The 24,208-nt window shown below is 38.6% G+C and overlaps 1 protein-coding gene across 11 annotated transcripts in view; it reads left to right on the top strand.

Annotated features, from left to right (window-relative positions):
• NLGN4X (neuroligin 4 X-linked) overlaps positions 1-24,208 on the top strand; it is a 249,393-nt gene that overhangs the window by 141,602 nt on the left and 83,583 nt on the right. For 8 of the 11 annotated variants that reach the window (XM_048860092.2, XM_048860100.2, XM_048860137.2 and 5 more), the window contains 2 exons: positions 3,337-3,396; positions 6,044-6,196. The exons of 1 other annotated variant lie outside the window; for it this stretch is intronic. In XM_048860092.2, the coding sequence (XP_048716049.1) occupies positions 3,337-3,396; positions 6,044-6,196 (213 nt within the window). The remainder of the gene's footprint in view (positions 1-3,336; positions 3,397-6,043; positions 6,197-24,208) is intronic. 2 more of the 11 variants (XM_048860155.2, XM_048860173.2) reach the window with 1 other exon arrangement.

The raw sequence follows: 24,208 nt of genomic DNA, 5'->3' as shown, positions 1-24,208 counted from the left end.
TTTGTCTAGATAACTGCTCCCAGCCTGCAAAGCCCAAGCTTTGGTGTGCATTTGTCTACCTTATCTTAGTATGCCTCAAACCCTATGCACTGCCATCTGGACAAGGGTGTTCTGCCCTGTGGGGTGGGGAATAGGTACTGTGTCCAGAACTGGTGTATATGTATATTTGAGCAGGGAATACAGTGAGTTAGAGGAACAGCAGGTGGAAGTTTTCTGTTTTAAAAGAAAAGGGAAACCTGAGCTGTGTCCTATGATAGAGGTAGAGAGATCCTGCTTCCCTTCATGGTACTTAAACTCTTATCACAGAGCTCTGTCATCACAGACTGTACACACGTCACCCCATACAGCATGTGAGAATCGGAAATCAGTACGGCTCTAACAATTCAGCTAGTCCTTGGTGGGGTTGAACTTCCCTGACAATATCTGGAAACTGAAGTTTTGGCTGCATTGTCTGAACTATCCCTGAACGTATCAAAAAATGTAGTAAACTCTCATCAAAGGTTTATTTACATAGTACCATGTGAATTACTCATATATCCCACTAGTTATCCTGGACCACCACAGCTGATTGTATTCCAGGATGTTCTGCATCCAAAACAATTTTTACCTGCAGTTTCTCACCATTACCTTATGGCCATGTCCCTTGCCTTTTTTATAGTATGTGAGCAATCATATGCATGATAGGAGAATATAGCCTCATCTGTTTCCCACACACACACACATTCAAAGGTCCCAAAAGAATGAATGATGGTTTGAATGGTTGTATATGACATTACAAGTGTACAGATAGCATTTTAATGGGTGTATGTTTTGTAGCATTTCTTTATTTGTATTAGTGACATGAAAACAATTTCCTGTTGTTAATATGGCAGATTTGTATTTGACACATGATTTTCGTCTATTGTTGTATGTATATTAGGAAATGTCCTCCAGGAGAGGCCTAACATCAGTATGTACTGGATTGCTGCTATAGGTGTACAACCTTGACCCTAGCAGATATAGTATAAGTGGATATGTATGATTCATCCATATACCTTTAGGCTTCATGGTTTTTCCACCTCACTGGTGGAATAACTTTTTACATTTGACCACAATCTCTTTTTTCCTTGGGTAGCATTTGGAAAGGGATTTGTTAAGGCAACACTCCTCTCTTTTGACTGAATCACCTTTCCAGAAGCTTACTCAGACTATTTTTGGAGACTAGGTGGCACAAATCCCTGTTTGGTGCCTGGAATTTCTGCTCTGCATCTAAGATCAACCTAATAAATTCATAGATTTTAAGGCCAGAATAGACCATCAAATCATTTAGTCTGACATCCTGTGTAACACAGAATTTTCACCCAGTTACTCCTGTTTTGAGCCCAATAACTTGTGTTTGACTAATCGTATCTTCCAGAAAAGCTTCCAGTCTTGATCTGAAGACATCAAGAGATGGAGAATCCACCACTGTCTTTAGTAGTTTGTTCCAATGGTTAATCTCCCTCACTGTTTTTTTATGTGCCTTATTTCTAATTTGAATTCATCTGGCTTTAAATTCCAGCTATAGGGATCTTATGTGAGTAGCTCTCCTTGAATGTTCACATATAAAATCTGCACTGCTTTCTTGTCAAGATGGTAGCATAAAGCAAAATGATGTACAGGACACATTTCAACACCACTTGTTGAACTAATAATATTTTTAGTACATTCCATTCTTATTTCCAGTGACCATTGTATTGTCTTGGAATATTTTACCTTTAATTAGTGGTGTTTTTTCTAATTTAGTTTTAAATAGAAAAGTAGAAGAAAAATAAAGTGACAATTTTCTATGGAAAATTGAGACTTGTTAAAAATTCAGAACACAATAGACTGATTTTTTTTGTTCAACTCCATTCATTTAAAGCTTTTTGAACACAAACCTGTGAGTACATCAAAATATTTAAGTAATTTAATGTCAATATGGAAACTAAAGTTACCAAGTGAGATTTACAGAGAATAGGCCCTTATCCTGAACTCAGTCAAGTCAGTAAGAGTTTTGCTACTGAATACAATAGGAGGAGGATTGAGCCAACTATGGAATCAGCATAAATTGTAAAAGAAAACATATTGTTATAGCAGATCCTACCATATGTTTCATTGTGAGATATATGTTTTGCCTGTATAAAAAAGTATGTAGCTCCACTTCAATCTGAACAGAAAATATACTTCCCAGTAAAGACAATAAAGACATATACCAGTTAGCTTGGTGATTTAGCCCATTAATCACTCATCTTTAAAGCCACATTTCAATTCTAACTGTGCTTAGAGAGGAAATGAATTTTCTATTCTTATTTTAATCTCTAGCAGATAACTGGTCACATTACAGTGAACTATTTACTGTACAGTTAGCAATACATGATCAGATGCCTAGCACCAGAATAGTTATATGACATTTTAAAGACAAGATTTAGACTCATTATCAGAATTGAGGATGGGGAGAGATGGCCTTATAACTATCTGTACCATTGCATCTTTTTTCTCCTGAGCACAAGACAAATATATAATATGATGAATACACGTGAGTGTTTATTATTATTAAGTAAGTCTATGATAAATAATGATGGTTTTATTGTCATGGTAAGTAACTATTTTCAGTTAATTTCTGATTATGTAAAGGCCATTCAATGCGCTTTCATGTGAGTCAGGGCTAATTGTGGGCTGATTCCATAGCTTGGAGCAAGTCTTTCACAATTTATTTCTTCAGTTTTTCAAATTTGGTGTTTTTAATATCTTTTTGCTTACCTAGGAAATTGGATTTAAAGAATAAAGGGCATTCTGGATTGTCTCGATCCAGACCAAGTGTTACATAAAACTCATACATAATTTTATTTTCATTAAAGTATTTAATAAATCATAATCAGAATGACTCAAGTATTAAGTTAATTCAGATAGTGACTAAAAGGTGGTAATTTCTGCAAGATTACAGATATAAATAAAAATACCTGTATTTCTTATGAAAAACTGATAATTTGGTGGATTTAATATTTTTTATTTATATTACTTTTTAATTGCACATTAATTTTGTTTTTGCAGCAATGCCTTTTAACCAAAATAGCTTCATTGTCACAGGATTTACTAGAGATATACATATATTTTTTCAAATAATATTTTGGATTTGTTCTTCTTGACATCTTATGTTTATGTGCAGTTTGCATCTTTTTTTTTTCAAATGTAACAGATTTTCACTTTTTGTGTTACATTTTTCAATTTTTTTTTTTATTTTTGGGGGCTAGTAGTTATATTTTGTTTTTTAATTTTTGAGAACCTGCTGTTTTTGAATTCTCTTTTTTCCCTTTATTCTCCTCACTATGACCCCAGGAGCCAACACAAAGAAAAGCGCAGATGATATAACCAATAATGATCGTGGTGAAGATCAAGGTATTTTTTTTCCCAAGCTCGACCCTGATGCATGAACATAAACTTCTTCTTTTTATTATTATTATTTCAACATGATTTTTACCCCTTAGTTGACAAAAGTGCACTTCAGTGTGCTTCTTTATTTTCTTCTTGTTTGGAAACCATTTTTATTTTTTATTTTTAAAACCCAAATTAGCATATAGATGACTGTAGCTCCCTTGTGAGATAAGAATAAAGGTTATCCCTAAGTATGTGTGAAGTGAGTAACATGCATAAATATTATTTGGAACCAAATGCTTCCCTCCACCCCTCACTCTTGCATAGGAAAAGAAAATGGAATTTAAAAACATGCATGTGTAAGTTCACCTTGCTTTATGAAACTCATGAAACAGCACTTGCTATTTCTACCACTTTTCTTTCCCTCCCCAGATGCACAAACTATATGGTGGATGAAATTGCTTTGAAACTCATCTGTGGTGTTTTTATTTAATTTTCTTCTTGGCATATGTTTATTTCTAGGGCACAAAAATAAACGAAGTCTATTGATGATGCTTCACTATTTTCTCCTATAATTAGCCAGTTTTCTAGGCCATATTTTATCTGAGCGTGACCCAACTCCCATTGAAATCAGTGATGATCTTTTCAACGACCTCCGGGAAAGTTGGATTGGATTCATTGAAAGGAAATGCTAAAGTTCACAGGAAATATCATAACAAGTGTTACAATGAGATAGTTTTGTTTCCTTCTTTGGCAGTAAAGCTTTTTAGGATCTTTTAAACATGGAAAGAAGTCCTAATATTTCTCTCTGTACTCATCCTTGCTTCTTAAGTTATACTGACTATCCATTTTCATTTAAATGCTCATCAGATTTTTTAAAATGTCTGAATTAGTTACATTAATTATCTCTGAGCTAGGGCTCACATTACAGCCCTTGGTAGTTTGAGAATAGTTGGTAGATGTAATAGAGTACAGAAATTTAGCCCAAATTCCTTATACCTGGCCTTTTCTAAGTGTTATTTCCTATCTTGTTCCTGGGTTCTTATATCTGACACCAGCTCAAATAGTTGTGTTTAGAATTGTGTACACCACAGTGAAGTCACTCTTAATCTCCTCTTTTCGTGAGAGTTCAGTCCTGTTGTATTTACTCTAACCTTTTAAAGTACAGTAACTCAAATCTCTGGCCCTTGTATCACATCAGTTGCCCTCCATTGTACCTTCTTCATTGCTGTAATATACTTTTTTCCAGTAAGGGGACCAGAACTGTGCAGAGCACTCTAAAAGAAGCCTTACTAGTGCCCAGATATCATCCTCTCTTTTATAACTGATACAAGAAATGAGTTTCTAACTGGCAGTACCATGACTTGTGACACCAGATTGTATAACCAGTTAGAAGAAACAAAAACAATTTCTACTTACTTATGAAAGGTAGACATATACTATATTTCGATCAATAATTGTTTTATTAATCAGAATGCCTATTCTAAGGCTAAGTAGTATCCTAAAGTCCACAACAGAGGGAATAAATAGTTCATTCATTGTTTTAAAAATATATTGTCACTTGAGATATAAATAGGTGACTAGTAGAGTCTGATGGACTGAGTGCCTTCATTTTGGTCCAGTCACGCTCCCATTGATGTCAAATAGTAAAACTCCCTTTCACTTTAATGGTGTAAGATCAAGCCTTTAGGTAACACTTGATAATAAGAGAAGATTAAATAAAACACATTATTTTACAAGGTTTGGTGCTTTTTAGAGCAGTTCTTGATGTTCCATTGTTATAGAAACCATTTTAATATCTGTTATATTTCAAGGGCTAATCTGAGCCTGTGCAATAGTCATCAAATACGCTTTCCAGTACTTCACTGAGCAGAGTACAATATTCATCATTCTGTTATGTGCTTTTGTTTAGATATAGACTAACACAGAGAGCTCCTGAGTTTTAATCTAGTTCTTTACCAACGAGATCATCCACCTTGTCACTTTAATTAAGCACTACATGACACTAAAGGCTTAATTTTGTTTGGGAACAAAATCTTGATGTTTAGTATTGGGCTACTCCTATTTGTTAATTCCTAGACAGGTTTGAACAGGAGATGATTTGACATGTTTAGTTTTTATTTGGCTAATTTAATATTAAGATGTTGTCTGTTATTGCAGTAAGAAATTCAGCTTTATACTTTCCACAAAGATGTCTCTCAGTTGCTGAGGGAATGGGAAGACTGGATCAATGGTATCATTTTATGGTTTAATGTATTGGTTTATCTGGATTAGTTAGAATTTTATGTTGAGAATATTCTAATAGTGACCCCAGTTACTGTGCAATTTAATTTTCTACTGAGGCTTCTCATTTATTTTACAGTTAAATTTCTTACACACTATAGTGCTTTCCCAGTGTTCTGAGAATATTCCAATATACTTGGAAGTGACAAACAAGTACCAAAAACAATTTCTCAGCTTCTAAACCCACTGGGCGTTTGATGTAGATCACTCTGAAGTGGCGTAAGTAAAAGCACAGAGGAAAGCTAGCTGACTGAAGAGCTGTAGATAAAATTGAAAATATGGGGAAAAGAAATTATTTGACTAGCACTTTTGTGAAAAAGCAGCTACCTATTTTGTTTCAATATTTTTATTACTTTATTGTGTCTTCCTTACTTGCATTTTTTTCCAGACATTCATGATCAGAACAACAAGAAACCCGTTATGGTCTACATCCATGGGGGATCTTACATGGAGGGTACTGGCAACATGATTGATGGGAGCATTCTAGCAAGCTATGGAAATGTCATTGTTGTAACCCTCAACTACAGGCTGGGGGTTTTAGGTAAGTGACTCATTTCTTAAACAGAAAAGCACTAAATATGCATTGGAATAATTAGGTGGAGTTTCCATTTAACTAGCTAATTTGATTGAAATGTATTATTGTTGAGTGCATTCATTGAGCTATTGCAACTTCTTTTAAGAATATTTGGACCAATTTTCTGTTTTAAAAGAGAATATACTTGTGGGTGCATACCTCCCATTTTAATTTTATTACTTGCATTGATTTAATTTTGAACCCCTTGTGATATTTTGTGAATATTTTGGTAACTGAACTATGCTGATTCTTCCCTTACTATAAACAGCTGCTGTCACCTTCAACAAAAATGACTGGAATTTTTTTGGGTGGGGTCAGGTAGTGGTGGTGGTGTGTGTGTGCGGAGGGGAAAAGGAGGACTATAGTCTTATAAATCTAGAATGTCACCATAACCCCATTTTACTGCTCTTGGCTCAGTGACTTCACCAGTTCTGAGTTGTATGTGTTTTCATACAAAATCTCCTCCGTTTCACATATAAAGAAGAGGAGAATTCAGCAAAAAGTATCACTCATCAGAGTTCTAACACTGTGTTAAGGATATAAGGGGTGTTTAGCTGTTGGGTTTTTTTTGTTTTGTTTTGGCAGAAGTGGAGATTTTTATTATTTTATACTAATACAGAATATGTTCACTTTGGTGGAGTTTGTTGCAGCAAAAAAAGGTCTATAATGTCAAGGAGTGATATATTTTTTCTACGTGAATATCACAGAATGATTTCTCCATGCACCTGAGTTAATGTGTTGAGTGAAGTTACTTTTGCTGCCCACCAGCATAGGCAAGAGCAGCCTGCCCAATATGGTGGCATCATTTTTAAATGTTAGATTCAATTAAATGGACTCCTTTGAGCTATGATATTACTAAACTCCGAAATTTTCCTTTTTCTGCCTTCTGTTACTATGTTATGCTCCTTATGCAAGGACTATATTCCATTTTTCAATGTAAAGTTAAGGCAAACCTTTACTCATGCCAGTAGTCTCCTTGATCAGGCCTAGAAAATCTATTTGAATACAAACAATGAAGAATGTAGTCTATGGATACGTAATTTTTGCTAGAGTATACATATCTTCAGCATTTGTGACCATATAAGGTAAGTCAGAGTGATATCTCTAGGTGTGGTCTTACTGGAATCTTTACTATGTATATATTGCTAGCACCTCAGCTTTGTGTAAATATGTCCTCAGTGTGGAATGCAGGAAGTTCTTTTACTCGGTTCATCTGTTGTACTATTGATGTGGTTAGGGTATTTAGCAAATAAACGAACAACAAAAAATCCCCCTCTACTCAGAATAATTGAAACTTTACCCCATGCCCTCTCACCCAATCTGTTGTTCTGTGATTTAAAATATGAAAGAACAGTTTCTTAACATCAGAAGCAGCATTAAAACTTAAAGCCATGATTTTTCAAAAAGGTTTCAGTGAACATTCGCAATACAGTTGAGGGACATAAAAGCACAAAACCTAATTCAAGCATAAAGAATAGCAAGAAAACAAGTGCACAGTTGTGGAGATGTAGCTCGCTTTTTAACTGCACATGTGTATGTTAAACAGAGCGGATGCAAACCATGCACCTAATCCTTGGCAATGGATTTCCCCTTGGAAGGAATTAGGAATGATTAAAAAGCTTTCTTCGTAGTGTTTTGCTTTGTTTCTTACAAGTCAAATTACTCAAGGATTAAAATGATTGTGAATATTTTTAAAAAATGTCTCTTAATGTGAGGAAATGGAAGAATCTGCCATATTTGCCTCTATAACAACTTCCTGTTGTCTGTATTTAGATGGAAGAGAGATGAGAGAAGGTGTTTTTACCTTGCTATCTTGGTATACAGGCAAAAGGTTCATTTTTTCTTTAATTTAGAGGAGCAATTCATGGGTATGACAATCTAAAACAATATCTATGAGGAATTTAAGGGGTTTGCAAAAATAGAACTTTGTATTTTAACTTGTTTCTCTACCTCAGTAAATATAAACGTTGTGATGCTACAGATTTTATTCTTGGTTCCAAAGGGCCCATGTTTGAATTAAAAGGGCAAAAGGTCCATTCAGAATATGTGTATAGCACCCTGATACATTCAGAAAGCAAGTAAGAGGGGGAAATGTTTCAAAACCAAATTGTTCCTCTTCCTTTCCCTCTCCTTGTGCCATTGTGTAATCAGACTATAGCCCTTGAGAGGATATTGACAACATATTGGATGGACAACAATTTGGAATGGAAGATGTTAGGCCCACTCTAGAGAATTCTGAGAGAATATTGTGTGGAGAAACAAAAGAGAGAAACTGCATTTCTTCAAATAAATAATAGAAAATGTATGTTCAGTAACAAAACAAAGATAGAGTTAAAACAAAAAGAATTAAATACCATAATAAGTGCCAACAACTTAAAAAGGAGGTTTTAAGATTTTTTTTTTTAAATCTCAAAAATGTTCAGGAAAACACTATGAATTCATTTTAATTATTTTGAGAGAAGTGTTCCTGCTACATATAACAGATCTAGATGTTGGATGGCTCCAAATTTGGGAGGAGGATAGTATTTGGATCCAGAGTTTTAATTCAGTTGCAGCTTAAATAATTTCATGTCTCTCCTCCTGCCCCTCCCCCCTTCTGTTTTAGTACTTTTTTAGGTTTTTCTGTGTGGATACACCCATGGCAGATGAATGTTACAGAAATGTAATTTGTACTTGTAACTGCTAAAATTCTCACTCCATGGTTATTTTTTTCTTTTAATCTGTATTATGCCATCAAATGCAAGAAAAAGAAAATACATGTCAGTATGGATGATATGGATAATATACTGTAATATAACTCAGACAAATCCCAGTTCATCCAAATAATGGTTCTGGGGGAAAAAAATCCATTGTAGAGATTATTTGTGTTTATGCATCTATGTATTTGAATCAAACCTCTTAATAAATGAAAGGAAAAGAAGACATATAGGAACTACATTATCTACCTGATTGTCTTTTCTCTAAAAATATGCATACCAACAAAAGTCATAGACATGTCTTTCTGCCTATCTATCTTAAACAACAGAGACTTTTGGTTTACTGCATTCTGATTTTCATTTACTTTGGTACTGCCTCATTGATGAATTCCTGCGTGATAACCACCACACTGAAATATGTCAAGAATGGTTCATGAAATCTGTGGTTGCCCTGTCTCTTTTTTTAAAGGTCATAAGCTGTGGAGAAGACCCTTATAACAGGAACTTTATTACTGTATATGCATGATAGGCGCCTAGGATTCCAGAAATATGGGTAAGATAATCTTGCAGACACCATGCAGATGGGAAATAATTGTGTCTTTCATAGACTTCAATCTGCATGCTTATTTGGCTACAATTTCCCACCTTTTAAACAAGTGAAGTGGTAATTCTTTAAGTCTCATGTTGCCAGAAATCATCCACTGTGGATAAAATGCAAACTTCATTTGTATAACAAATTCAGTGGTTGGGTCACAGGAACCCATGATCTCTATGAAGACAGGGCTCCTCATTACTGCATTTGTGAGACAAATATCCTTTTCTTTTCCTCTAAGAAGTTGAGAGCGAGGCTCAGCTCTGAGTGAAAGTGATCTGTAGAAGCTATGCCCCCATCTGAACAGCAGGAAAAAGTATGGCCCTAGAGTCACAGTTCCACCCTTCTGCTTCTTGCTCTCTGAGGAAAGCAGATTACTGCAGCCGTGGAAAGGTTGTAGCTTACTTCCCCTCTTTGTGTTTAGGTAGATCTAGTGGCAGGTTGGGGAGTGGAGCCAAGGTTCTGCCTATCCCTGATTTGCCCCCACTTGATCACAATGCGAAGCAATGGTAGTGTAAAGGCTGCACTCCATAGGGTACTAGGAGCCACAGTGTGAACAGCCCTAATGCAGTTGTGCTGTGATTAGGAGGTCTTTACTCCTCTCTGAGGTCATGTTTGGGCTAATCAAAATCTACCCCAATGAAGTACCCAGAAATGATAAAATAGAAAACAGCTTGGCTGTGCTCTCAACCTTTGCTTCAACTTAGATCAGAAGGAATATTGCCTTTATAAGAGTTGCAGTTGAATCCGAATTTTGCAAACCATTTAGGATAATCAGGAATTTAGTAAAAAGAAAAGGAGTACTTGTGGCACCTTAGAGACTAACCAATTTATTTGAGCATGAGCTTTCGTGAGCTACAGCTCACTTCATCAGATGCATACCATGGAAACTGCAGCAGACTTTATATATACACAGAGAATATGAAACAATACCTCCTCCCACCCCACTGTCCTGCTGGTAATAGCTTATCTAAAGTGATCATCAGGTGGGCCATTTCCAGCACAAATCCAGGTTTTCTCACCCTCCACCCCCCCCACACAAATTCACTCTCCTGCTGGTGCTAGCCCATCCAAAGTGACAACTCTTTACATAATCAAGTCGGGCTATTTCCTGCATAAATCCAGGTTTTCTCACATCCCCCCCACCCCCATACACCCACAAACTCACTCTCCTGCTGGCAATAGCTCATCTAAACTGACCACTCTCCAAGTTTAAATCCAAGTTAAATCAGAACATCTGGGGGGCTAATAAACAATGGCCACATAAACACCACCCTATACCAGAAACCTACTGACCGCTATTCCTACCTGCATGCCTCCAGCTTTCACCCTGACCACACCACACCATCCATCGTCTACAGCCAAGCTCTGCGATACAACCGCATTAGCTCCAACCCCTCAGACAGAGACAAACACCTACAAGATCTCTGTCAAGCTTTCTTACAACTACAATACCCACCTGCAGAAGTAAAGAAACAGATTGATAGAGCCAGAAGAGTTCCCAGAAGTTACCTACTACAGGACAGGCCTATAAAGAAAATAACAGAACGCCACTAGCGGTCCCCTTCAGCCCCCAACTAAAACCCCTCCAACGCATTATTAAGGATCTACAACCTATCCTAAAGGATGACCCAACACTCTCAAAGTCTTGGGAGACAGGCCAGTCCTTGCCTACAGACAGCCCCACAACCTGAAGCAAATACTCACCAACAACCACATACCACACAACAGAACCACTAACCCAGGAACTTATCCTTGCAACAAAGCCCGTTGCCAATTGTGCCCACATATCTATTCAGGGGACACCATCACAGGGCCTGATAACATCAGCCACACTATCAGAGGCTCGTTCACCTGCACATCCACCAATGTGATATATGCCATCATGTGCCAGCAATGCCCCTCTGCCATGTACATTGGTCAAACTGGACAGTCTCTACGTAAAAGAATAAATGGACACAAATCAGATGTCAAGAATTCTAACATTCATAAACCAGTCGGAGAACACTTCAATCTCTCTGGTCACGCAATCACAGACATGAAGGTCGCTATCTTAAAACAAAAAAACTTCAAATCCAGACTCCAGCGAGAAACTGCTGAATTGGAATTCATTTGCAAATTGGATACTATTAATTTAGGCTTAAATAGAGACTGGGAGTGGCTAAGTCATTATGCAAGGTAGCCTGTTTCCTCTTGTTTTTTCCTACCCCCCCCCCCAGATGTTCTGATTTAACTTGGATTTAAACTTGGAGAGTGGTCAGTTTAGATGAGCTATTGCCAGCAGGAGAGTGAGTTTGTGTGTGTATGGGGGTGGGGGGGATGTGAGAAAACCTGGATTTATGCAGGAAATAGCCTGACTTGATTATGTAAAGAGTTGTCACTTTGGATGGGCTAGCACCAGCAGGAGAGTGAATTTGTGTGGGGGGGTGGAGGGCGAGAAAACCTGGATTTGTGCTGGAAATGGCCCACCTGATGATCACTTTAGATAAGCTATTACCAGCAGGACAGTGGGATGGGAGGAGGTATTGTTTCATATTCTCTGTGTATATATAAAGTCTGCTGCAGTTTCCACGGTATGCATCTGATGAAGTGAGCTGTAGCTCACGAAAGCTCATGCTCAAATAAATTGGTTAGTCTCTAAGGTGCCACAAGTACTCCTTTTCTTTTTGCGAATACAGACTAACACGGCTGTTACTCTGAAACCAGGAATTTAGTGTATCAGGAGAGTAAGGCAAAATGGAGCTCAGCAGCAGCTTAGCATTGGCTCTGTTGCATCAGCGACGTACTAGAAGTTCAGTAAATGTGGAAGTTTGGATATTAAGATTTAATAAATCTGGACTTTGATGTATTAATTTTAATTGATTCCTCCTATTTATATTATGAATGTTTTGCTTTAACAAGAAACAAGATTTCCCTTCCCTACCTACAAACTATTTGTGTTTGTGAATTGTTTTCAGTATTACATGGAGCAGATATGGACAGAGCAGGGATTACTATTATTATTGTTTTATTTTGGAATGACCTGAATTAGCCTGTGGTGAGTCATGTACATGGTAAGTCCAAGATTTGCTTGTGAAACAGTGGAAATGAGCTCCAGTGAATGTGAGCTCCAAAGAGACGTAACATTAACAAAATGATGAATTGTCTAAGCTATTTTTGTGTAATTTAATTTAGAGATGGTCTATGCAATGGTTTCATTTGGTTGGAAACAAAAATATTCAGCACCATCCACAAAAGACAATATACACGAATGTAAATGTAGTGTTTGTGTGAAAGACTGACCTGTAATTCTTGTGTTCTAGGAACATGAAATGGGTTTCTGAAAACTATCATTTAATGAAATGCCTAATGTGATAAATAAGACATGCTCAGAGCTGGAAATAATTAATCCTATTTCATATTTCCAAAAGCAACTCAAAGTTTTACATTTCCTTTCCCAAGACACACCAAAACATGCAGAGAAGAGTAGCCTGCCTTTTCTCTTCCTGATTTTTGTCTTACTCTTCAGTTGTAAATGTGCTCTCCTTTTCCTTTTCACTAGTATTCAATCATGGTACTCCATAATTAATAGACAACAATAAATAAACCATGTTTGGGTCCTGCATGTTACTCAGCACTCTACCAGGCTGTCGAGTGTCCTCAGCTCTCAGTAAGTGCCCTGTTTCTAAGTTCAAGTCTCAGTCCACTGGAATGGTCAATATTCTACCATATTTAGGAACTGATTGAACAAAAGAATATACGTAGCCTGTAAAATGAGGAAGTACAATGTTTTAGACCATTCTGAGATTATATATATATAAAAGAATCAGGTCCTTAGAGAAGTACAATGATTATTTTGATAGATGAAGGGAAGCTCCCATCTATTGCCACTGACAAATTAATGGGTTTCCTGAGACAAAACTAGAATAAAATTCTACTTTGCTACAAATAGTATGTTGTAGAAATTTGGAAGGTCATTTTCTCCAAGTCATACATATGACCAAAGTAAAATTCAGATTTTCAAACCAAAATATTTATTGAATAGCTACATATAGGGAGCTTATAACATGCCATTTCATGCACCTCTTTTGCATAATACTAGTTCATGAAGAAAAGTTCTGGAAGTGATACTCTTTGGTATGCTTTCAGAAAACTGCCCAATTTAGCAGTGCTCATAAAGGAGCCTGAATCTTCTTTTCAAGAATACTTTTTATTTCCAGTGACCAGCCAAAATGCACAGCTTGGATTATATGCACTAAGTTCTTAAAATCTTCTTTACATCTAGAGCAGAGCAGACTCCTTTGTGCTGACAGGTTCATAGCAGTATTCTAGGGTGTGTTAGACTTACTTTTAAGATCATTTTCTTTTTCATTTAACACATATAATTGTTATTCCTTTTGGGCGGATTCCTTTTGAGTCTCTTTAATTCAAGACTTGCATTTGTTCTAAAGCTAATTACTCAGAGTTTTAAATTTTAAGAATTTTCAGATTGAAGAGAGAGAGAGAAAGAGAGAGAAGAAGAACAGTAGAGGTTACGTGCTCCCTTTAAAAGTGAATGTCGCTTTTTTGAAGAGAGCTGGGTTGTAGTACTGTACAGTTTGTCTTCAAAGGCCCAGATTGTGGCCTGATTTGCATGCCCACTTAATGCCATGTCTCCGCTATAGAGCCTATGCTGGCATAGTGCCCCCCACACACCACTCCAGCCCAGTAGAGGTCCAGCATAAACTGACAGAAGGAGTTCTGTTGGCATAGTAATACCACCTCCCCAAATGACATTAGCCAAGCTGACAGAAGTACTCTTCTGTTGGCATAGCTGCATCTACACTGGAGGTTTCCTGGCATAGCTGTGTTGACTAGGAGGTGTGATCTGAAGGTGACACAAATACGCCAGAAAAACTTTGTAGAGTAGACCAGGTCTTGGGGTTTTAACAGGGAGGAAGGTCCTTTCCCTACACACTATCCTATGGCCTTCCTATATGTCCACTGCAGGTGTTAAGGGATAATCAGACTGATTATGTCATCGTCCTTCCCTCACTCTGGAAGTGGGTAGAGCTGAACTGGTACAGGGAACTGGGTAATGAACGGCTATGGGCCAGTGATATATAACCACCCCAGGGGAACAAGCAATGTGGTGGGAATGCACAGCTCCATGCTGCCCCTTACAGAGGGCAGGTTGTTTTAAGATGAGTTATTTATTATTTGTATTACCATAGTACCTAGAAGCCCTAATCATGGACCAGGATCCCATTGTGCTACTGCTGTACAATCACAGAATAAAAAAGATGGTCCCTGACTCAGGGCGCTTACAATCTAAGTACAAGACAAGAGACAGCAGATGGATACAGACAGGTGGAAGATTACAAGTAAACAATGAGATAATATTAGCATGATAAGCAGTGGTCTCTGCATATGAGCAGGCTAACGGTTGTGAAATTTTATGTAGGCATCACAGCAAAACCGAATTTTGAGGAGGGATTTGAAGGTGGCGATGTGGTGAGTCTAGCGCTGCCTCACTGATGTTCCTCAGCTCTAAACTGGAGGACTCCGAACCTTTTCAGTCCCTGGCCTGTCTTATGAGAGTGCCACTCATGGTGTCAGTTAATGCCAGTTTTCATGGTTATTTTATGACCTGAAGCAATACCACAAGTCTACTTCCATATTCTAACTGAAGCATTCTTACTGATGATGTAAATCCGTATTGATGGTTCATGATATAACTTCCATTATCATTAGCTGGAATGATGTATGTTGTTCGTGGACTTTTTGAATCATGTTTTCATGTTTTGGTTACAATATAGAAACATACAAATTAGTGATGTACAAGATGCACCGAATCATCTTCTTACCTCATTGGATGCCTGGGTTCTGTAGCTTTGAAATGTCCTATTGCTTAACCCTTGGCTTCCTGATATTTGTTTTACTGAAAGGGCTGGGCACTGTGAAATTTAGAGGCAGCATGAGCATGAGTTACTGTAACAACAGGTACTGAGCATAGATTTGTAAGGTTTTTAATACCACAGGTATTCCTTTCACATAGTAAGTGTACAGTAGCAGAATAATATATCTCTAGCAGCACATGTCACTGTACTCCATTTTCCTATGGCTTAGCTTGTACGGTATAAAACCATTTAAAGCTTTAATGCTCCTGACAAGTTTTGAAAACCTTCACACAATTGCTTGGTTGGTTCTGAATAGCTAATTATCAAACTTGGCACTGATCAAGAACTTTTGGCTGAAGGTCCTCATACCTGAGTGCAGCCAAATCTACTTTCTCCAGGCACAATGAACTAGTCCAGCTACTCATGCCAGTTAGAGTTAAAAACAACAAAATGCCAAACACACTCCCAGAAGAGGAGTCTTTCACAGACGTCTGTCAAATGAAGTGGAAAGTCTGGCACTAGAATGAACAATAGACAAAGAATCTGGACTGTGGCAATTCAGTGTTGAATGGTACACTATGAGCTCCTTTATATATGTCTCTGAACACACTAATTCTTGTCTCTAGCTCTCTTCACATTTTCTTTCTTTCCATGCTGTATAAAGGAAAATATGTTGCTATGCCTTCAATAAGCTTTTGTAAGTAGCAAAACAGTCTTAGTGTGGTTTTTATTACTTTTTTATATATGTAGATGTTTCTATGCATAGGCCACAATTTTCAAAGTTGGGTGCCCAAAGCTACAGTTGTAAATTAATATTTAGGTACCCACATAAAGGGGGCCTGATTTGCTCAGCTTCCATAAATCTCTTTGAAGGGCTGAGCTGCAGGTGTTCAGCTCTTTTGAAAAGCAAACCACTTTTATGTAGGTACCCAACTCTGGATTGAGGAGCCTAACATCAAATAATATATTCATTTAGCATTGAGGCATTCATTTCTATGTTTGACAAACTGGATCACAGCAATGGTCCTTTTTAATAAATATCTTGCCTCTAGCACTCTACAATACCCATAATATACCTGCCACATTCAGGCAGTCAATCTCTTACTTGATTCATCGGCTGTAATTGCTTTTGGTGTAATCTCTAAAGGCCTGATGATTGGTAATTTTGCCTTTGGTTTCAATGGGTTCCAGATTGTGCCTTTAGGTTGCTTAACTGTAAATTTTATTAAGGGTTATAAAATGCCCCAACTGTTTTAAAAATCCTTGCAAAATTTAGTTTTTGGTTGCATTCGGGGTTGTTCTGACCTGGGGGTTTCCTTCAGTCCAAATGTCCAGGTATGCTATTTTGATCCCTGTTAATTTCCCTCAAAGTTTAGGAGTATATGGGTATGGAGTATTGATGCAGGTTGATATCTACACTTTTTCAATGACATGCTACAGAAATAAGAATGGATGTGTGCTGCATAAAAAAGCATATCCTCTTAAATACACTGGACAGATGCTCAGGTAGTGTACATTAGCACAGCTTCATTGACTTCAGTGGAGCTATGCTGATTTACACCAAGTGAGAATCTGGCCCACTGTTTTTGATATTCATGAAATTTTCCGGACCTCCAACATTCATTCTTTGCAAAAAGATTATCAAAGTTCAGTCAGAGAGATAGATATCCATTCAGTTATCTGTCTAAAAAAGTGTTATGCTCTGTGGTATGTTTTATACAAATGATGGCATGGTGAAAATATTAAGAATACTTTTGATAAGATAATGTAGCTCACTCAAGGCTCTGCTACTCATGCATTATTTGGCCATTTCAGTGTTATCCAAATTTATTACAGTTTTGCATGTTACACTTTTGCATGATTCAAACCATATTAGACAAAATTCCTTCATCAATTCCAGCTATTCATAAATATTAATAGATGTATAAGCATGAGCATACACATGTATTGTAAACAAATGGCTTTTTCCTGGTGCTTCCTTGTGGCCTCGGGCATCCCTACAGGTAGCTCCTCACCTCAACTGCCCTTTTGAGTCCCTAGTAATTCCATGGAAACTGATTATCAGGCTCATTAACATAATTTATTAACAAACAATAGTGCAGGCAGTCCATAACAAGTATCTCAAAACATAGTCTATATCAGTGATTCTCAAAGCCGGTCCGCCACTTGTTCATGGAAAGCCCCTAGCGGGCCGGGACAGTTTATTTACCTGCTGCATCTGCAGGTTCGTTTGATTAAGGCTCCCACTGGCTGCGGTTCGCCGCTCCAGAGCAATGGGGGTTGTGGGAAGGGCGGCCAGCACATCCCTCGGCCTGCATGCTTCCCACAGCCCCCATTGGCCTGGAGCGGCAAACTGCAGCCAGTGGGAGCCTCAATCAACGACAGGTAAAGAAACCGGCCCGGCCCACCAGGGGCTTTCCCTGAACAAGCGGCAGACCGGCTTTGAGAACCACTGGTCTATATCACCCCCAGTGCATATAGTCCTTAAAATGCAGTTTCATTCTCACCAGACCCCAGTATATTCAGGAATTGTCTTGATAGCAGTGAAAACCTGCTATAAATCAAAAAGAACAGTTTTACAGTCATCATGTTAATCAGTAATAAAAGAATTGTAATAAAGAAAAAAGCTTTTGAGCTTACCTTACTATGACTATAAAATGAGCTAACAAGTCATTGGAAAAAGGACTTTAAAAGCTCAAGTAAGTAAAACTTACTCTAACCTGCTTATCAAGGCTAATACAGGATATTGGCTAACACTGAAACAGAAAAAATACTTCTGCTATACAACCTTCCATTTCCTCTTTGCTGTTGGTAGATGTATTTAAACCTGGAGTTATACTTGTCCTTTTCACAACTACAGGATTTCAGCATCAGTTCTAGGGGGCAAAAAACAGAGTTACTGATTATTCATGCTTCTGAGGACTTGGCCTACTCCAGTGCGTCTCTCAAAAATGTAATCTTGCAGAAAAGAAAGACCTTATAAATCATCCACTTGTCAATTTCCCTTTCATGCTTATCTAAGCCTGTGATGACCGGGAGAAAGTTATGCAGGAAATGTTGTGGCATTCACTTAGAACTTATCAACCACAATGTTATTTTTTCTTGTAATTATGATTTCTTTTTCCTCTTGATGAGAAATAACCTGATTAAAGTTTGCAATTTTGGGGGTTTTACCAGAGGTTGGAGGGCACACTAGAGTACATAGAGCCATAAGGCATGTAAAGCTAAACTTGTATTTGAAAATGACAGGTAGCTTGCAGCAACATTCACGTAAGCACACTTCCAACTACATTTTGTAAAGGCTTGCTGGCAGTTGTCAGTTCCTTATTAAGGTTTATTGCAATCAGAAGCTGCAGCAGGGATGCTTGGGTTTTCACTTGGCTGTGTCTTGTGGTGATGATGATGATGTTAATAAAGATACCCCCTACAAAACCAGAGATTATATTCATATTTGGCAGTTAAGGAGTTTTAATCTTCTCAGCAGGACTTCAGAAAGAGAAGGGAACAAAGAGTGAATGAAAATATGGGAAATCTTTAGCTCTCGGGGATAGAAAAATTCTGTAATGCTGCTGCTCATGTGTCATGCAAGAAATCCCTGTTTTTCTAATCAGGACACCAGTATGCACTTTTTGGGAGAGTCATGCCAGTCATCACAATGGGCTTGCATGATTATTTCTGTTGATCTTCACATCAGATCATCAGCTGCCGTAATTCAACACAGCTCCATTAATTTTGCTAAATCTTGCCCATAGTATCTGTTATTTACCTTCATTGTTCCTTTTATTTTGTTGTATACATATTTTTTTCTTGTCAGACTGGATAATGAGGAGAACTGAACTGAAATCTTAAATTTTAATTTGGCGTCACAACTGTCAAAGGAAGTGAAAGGCTTTAAAGTACTTTACATGACAAAAGGTGCAGAGGAAATATAAAAAGCCAGCCACTATTTCAGTACATTGTCTGTGGATGGATTTGAACTAAATATCTTTACAGGCTTTTGAAGTTTTTAAAGGTTTATTTTTCTCCAGGAAGCACCAGGTTGAAATACGACCCAGGAGAGAGAACCAAAGGCCAATATTTAATTATATTGCTCGTAATGTTTTTGTTTGACCCAGAAGAAATATTATGGGTGAAAACCTGGTTTCACTAAAGTCAATGTGAGTTTTGTCATTGACTTCCATGGGGCCAAGGTTTCAGTATGTGTTTAATGCCTTCTTATTGCAAGGCGCCATCAATATGATCATTATGTTGCCTAAATGGAGCTCTAAATAGTCTTTTCCAAGATTTAAAAGTACAAACTATTTGAATTATTATGACACCAAAAGAATTAATGGGGGCCTAAATGAGCTAACTATGTCTAATGTGTCTATAAACTATTCATTGTTTTCCCACAAATTAAATGGTGCCATGTGTAGTAGTAGTTGTTTTATTGTTTTGTGGCAGTGCCGGAAAGACCCAGCCCCATTGTGCTAGGCACTCGTCAAACATCAGACAAAAAGATGGTCTCCTGCTGAAGCTTTTGAGTGTTTCAGTTTTAGGTGTGACAATGAGATTTTTGCTTTGTTAGCTCCTACAGCCTATCTAGGATGGCTGGGGATATTGAGCAAACTGAGGCTCTTCCTAGTGAGGGATGTAAATGGGTTCTTCAGCTGATATCTGCATGTAAAGATTAGCAACTGAGACAAGTCATCAATTTTCATCTCTTCATTTCTGCTTCCTAATCGAAAATGATGACGTCCATCTAGGGATCAAAATGATGTTCTTTAGGCATTTATTACTGCTGGGTATCCCGCAGTAGTGGTGTTTCATTAAGAGTTTAGATTGATTGGGAGAGTGCCTAGTAATGAAGGATGTCATAAGATTACAGGAAGGAAAGGTATGCAGGCTTAGCACATATGGGTGTTACAGCGCAAAATGGCAAAAACGGGTGTTAACAGCGCTCCATTTTTAGTCAGTTGTTTTCCATTTCCCAAGTGTTCTGTGACTTGTAATATTTGGTTTGTCTAAAACTAAATACTGTCTTGGGGATATGAGCAAATCCATGCAAAAGATAATAAAAAAATCGTATAGCCTTTAGAAAACCTGAGAGCAGATGGGACACAGTTGTGGCCTGGTGCATTCACTGGAAAATTACTTGACCTAGCAAGAGAGCATAACTGATAGGAACCCTTCGAAACTTATGTTCCTGTTGAAATTCCCTTTTAAGAAAAATATCAACATGAGAGTCTTCATTTGTTTCTCAAAAAGAAGAACTATTTGTTCTGTTCAAAAGATAATGGACAAACAGCACAATCTAAACACTTAACTATCATTCACCAAGCATTTGGATAGGCTTTGTAAAGCACATACGGCTAGATTGTGAATACAGCATGCTCTGAGTAAGGGGAAGCATGTAGCTGCTGTGCTCCAAGAGCAGAGAACAAAGTGTGATGCAGAGTCATCAAATTCAATTCTCCCCTTCCTCTGGGGAGGGAGTAAGTTACTTCAGTGTCTCTGTATGTGGGAGGCAGTGTGGGTGGGTGGAGCCTTAGCTTTCATTGCTACTCTGGCTGGAAATTGGGAGGATGGCATTATAGAATCATAGATTCATAGAACTGGAAAGGACCTCAAGAGGTCCTCTTAATTCAAGGCAGGATTAAGTATTATCTTGAGCAGGGGTGGGCAAACTATGGCCTGGGGGCCACATTCGGCCCTCCAGATGTTTTAATCCGGCCCTTGAGCTCCCGCTGGAAAGCAGTGTCTGGGGCTTGCCCCGCTTTGGCGCTCCAGCCGGGGAGCTGGGTAGGGGTCTTGCCCCACTCCGCATGGCTCCCAGAAGCAGCAGCATGTCCCTCCTCCAGCTCCTACACGTAGGGGCAGCCAGAGGGCTCAGCATGCTGCTCCCGCCCCAAGCAGTGCCCCCACAGCTCCCATTGGCTGGGAATTGCTGCCAACGGGAGCTGCAGGGGCAGTGCCTGTGGACAGAGCAGTGCTGCTTGAAGTAAGCACCACCCAAAGCCTGCCCCCCTGGCTCCCCTCCCATGCCCCAACCCCCTACCCCAGCCCTGATCCCCATCCCACACTCTGAACCACTCGGTCCCAGCCCGGAGCACCTTCCTGCACCTCCAACCCCTCATCCCGAATCCAGAGCCTGCACCCCCAGCCAGAGCCCTCCTGCCCTCCACCCCCCAATTTTGTGAGCATTAGTGGCCTGCCATACAATTTCCATACCCAGATGTGGCCCTCAGCCCGAAAAGTTTGCCACGATCCCTGACTGTGTTTGTCTAACCTGCTCTTAAAAAATCTCCAGTGATGGAGACTCTACAACCTCCCTAGGCAATTTATTCCATGCTTAATCACCCTGAAAGCTAGGAAGTTTTTCCTAATGTCCAACCTAAACCTCCCTTTCTGCAATGTAGGCCCATTTCTTCTTGTCCTATCCTCAGAGATTAAGAAAAACAATTTTTCTTCCTCCTCCTTGTAACAACCTTTTGCACACTTGAAAACTGTTATCATGTCCCCTCTCAGTCTTTTCTTTTCCAGACTAAAGAAACCCAATTTTTTCAATCTTCCCTCATAAATCATGTTTTCTAGACCTTTAATCATTTTTGGTGCTCTTTTCTGGACTCTCTCCAATTTGTCCACATCCTTCCTGAAATATGGTGCCAAGAACTGGATACAGTACTCCAGATGATGCCTAATCAGCATGGAGTAGAGCGGAAGAATTACATCTCGTGTCTTGCTTACAACACTCCTGCTAATACATCCCACAAGGATGTTTGCTTTTTTTGCAACATTGTTGCACGGTTGACTCTATGACCCCCAGATCCCTTTCTGCAGTGCTCCTTCCTAGGCAGTCATTTCCCATTTTGTATGTGTGCAACTGATTGTTCCTTCCAAAATGGAGTACTTGGCATTTGTCTTTATTGAATTTCATCCTATTTACTTCAGACCATTTCTCCAGTTTGTCCAGATCATTTTGAATTTTAATCCTATCCTCCTCCAGAGCCACTCCCTCTCTCCATTCCTCCCCATCCACTTGCTCAGAGTGGGAGTGTAGCCCCTAATCTCTCCAGTGCAGCCACGGTACATTTACATTTGCACTGAGAGGTATGTGTCAGGACTGGCTCATGACCAACGGTTCCAACCTCAGAGCCGACTGTCAGGAAGCACGGCAGAGACCTCAAACTGGGGGTATGTTCTATAATTAGATTTCACCAACCCAGTAAAAAGTGTGACCTCCTAAAGCATTGAAGCAGTCTTTCCCTGGAATCACAGACAATGTTCTTAGTAATTCCAGTCTATCTTGCCACCCAGGCAAGCTGGACTTAGGTAGATCGTTGTTGTACACCAAAGATCACAAAATATTCAGGTTGCTCTCAGTCTCAAGAGACCAGTCACTTACCCAAGGTCAATTTGTACCTTAAATTTCACACCAAAGACAATGCTTATAGCCAATCCTATAGTAAAGTATCTAAGGTTTTACTAACTAAGAAAATAAATTAGAGAGTTATTACAAGGTTAAAGCAGGCAAACATATATATACAGTTTATGGTTTCAAAAAGTGACAGAGTTGTAGTAATCTGCCACCTCTGAATGTCATTTAGGGCTAACCCAGGTTGACCCTGGGAATCTCTGCTTCTGTTTTCTAGCTCTGACCCTGTGAGAGTTTGAACAACAAAAGAGATGAAAAAATTTCTTGTCAGCTATTTTTATTTCCTTCTTCCAAAATTCAAGCACATGGGATGAGCACTTGTGCATGTAGATTCTTCATCAGTGGAAAGGGGCAATTCACAAAGTCTTTGTATTTTGATGTCCCACAATTGCCCATTTAGTTTTGACAGGCCGCCTTAATGGGCAGGAGATAAGCAAAGATTTTTAGTTACAAAGCAAATCTTAAATAATATTTTATAGCATGTGATAAAGAATTATAAATGAAAGTAATGCATGCTGCAATTTACAGACATTTCATAAAATCTAAACACATGGTTATAAGTCCAATATCCATCTTAACCACATGAACACACAGGTGAAACAGTCTGGCTTCCAGCACTTAATTTGTCAGTGCTCGGTTGAGGCCTAAAGCCTTAGCAAGAGGCACCTGGTCTACCAGTGTCCCAGTATGATTCCTAGCTCATGTAAAAGTAGTTGCACTAGTTCTACCTGACTTAGTGCATTAAAAATAGTAGTCCCGTGTTACCGTCCACTTCTCTTTCTAGTACGCTAGCTCAACAAGAGCTAGAGTAAGTATGTATATGTGAGCTGGCAATCACTCCTCCTTGCTCAAATGTAGACATACAGCAGAGTCAGTATCTGATCAGGGCCAAGCAACTTAAATTGTAAGCTCTTTGGGAGAAGGACTGTATTTTTGAGCTCTATTTGTACAGCACCTAGCACAATGGGGTCCAGGTATGACTGGTGCTCCTAGATAGAGCTGGGAGTTTTAGTTTATTCATTGAAAAATGCAGTTTTGGGAAAACCAAAACTATTTGCGAATGCAGGTCACATTCAGCTGTTTGTTTTGGTCAAATGTAATGTTTTGTTCTACTCTAAGTGTGTTTTTTTTGGTTGGTTGGTTTCAGTTTTTCAGTTTGGCCACTGAACTAAAAATCAATTATTTGCTCAGCTCTACTCCTAGGTAATACGGCAATATAAATAATAATGAAGTAGGGAAGAAAGACAGACTTTACTTCCTTGCATGTCAGAGTAAGAGCTGTCAGTCTGGCCCCCGTAGAATAGTATCCTACCATTTTATCTTGCAAGGTAATCCCAGTGGTTTTGCTAATATTAAAATATCCTCTGTCTTTTTTGAGGCACTTCATCTTAATCATCACCAAGGTGTTTGGGAGTTTTC

Source organism: Caretta caretta, chromosome 1 (genome assembly GCF_965140235.1).
Source record: "Caretta caretta isolate rCarCar2 chromosome 1, rCarCar1.hap1, whole genome shotgun sequence".
Taxonomy (NCBI): Eukaryota; Metazoa; Chordata; order Testudines; family Cheloniidae; genus Caretta; species Caretta caretta.
The sequence above is the reverse complement of the archived record's forward strand: the minus strand, read 5'-3'. Positions and strand labels throughout refer to the sequence as shown.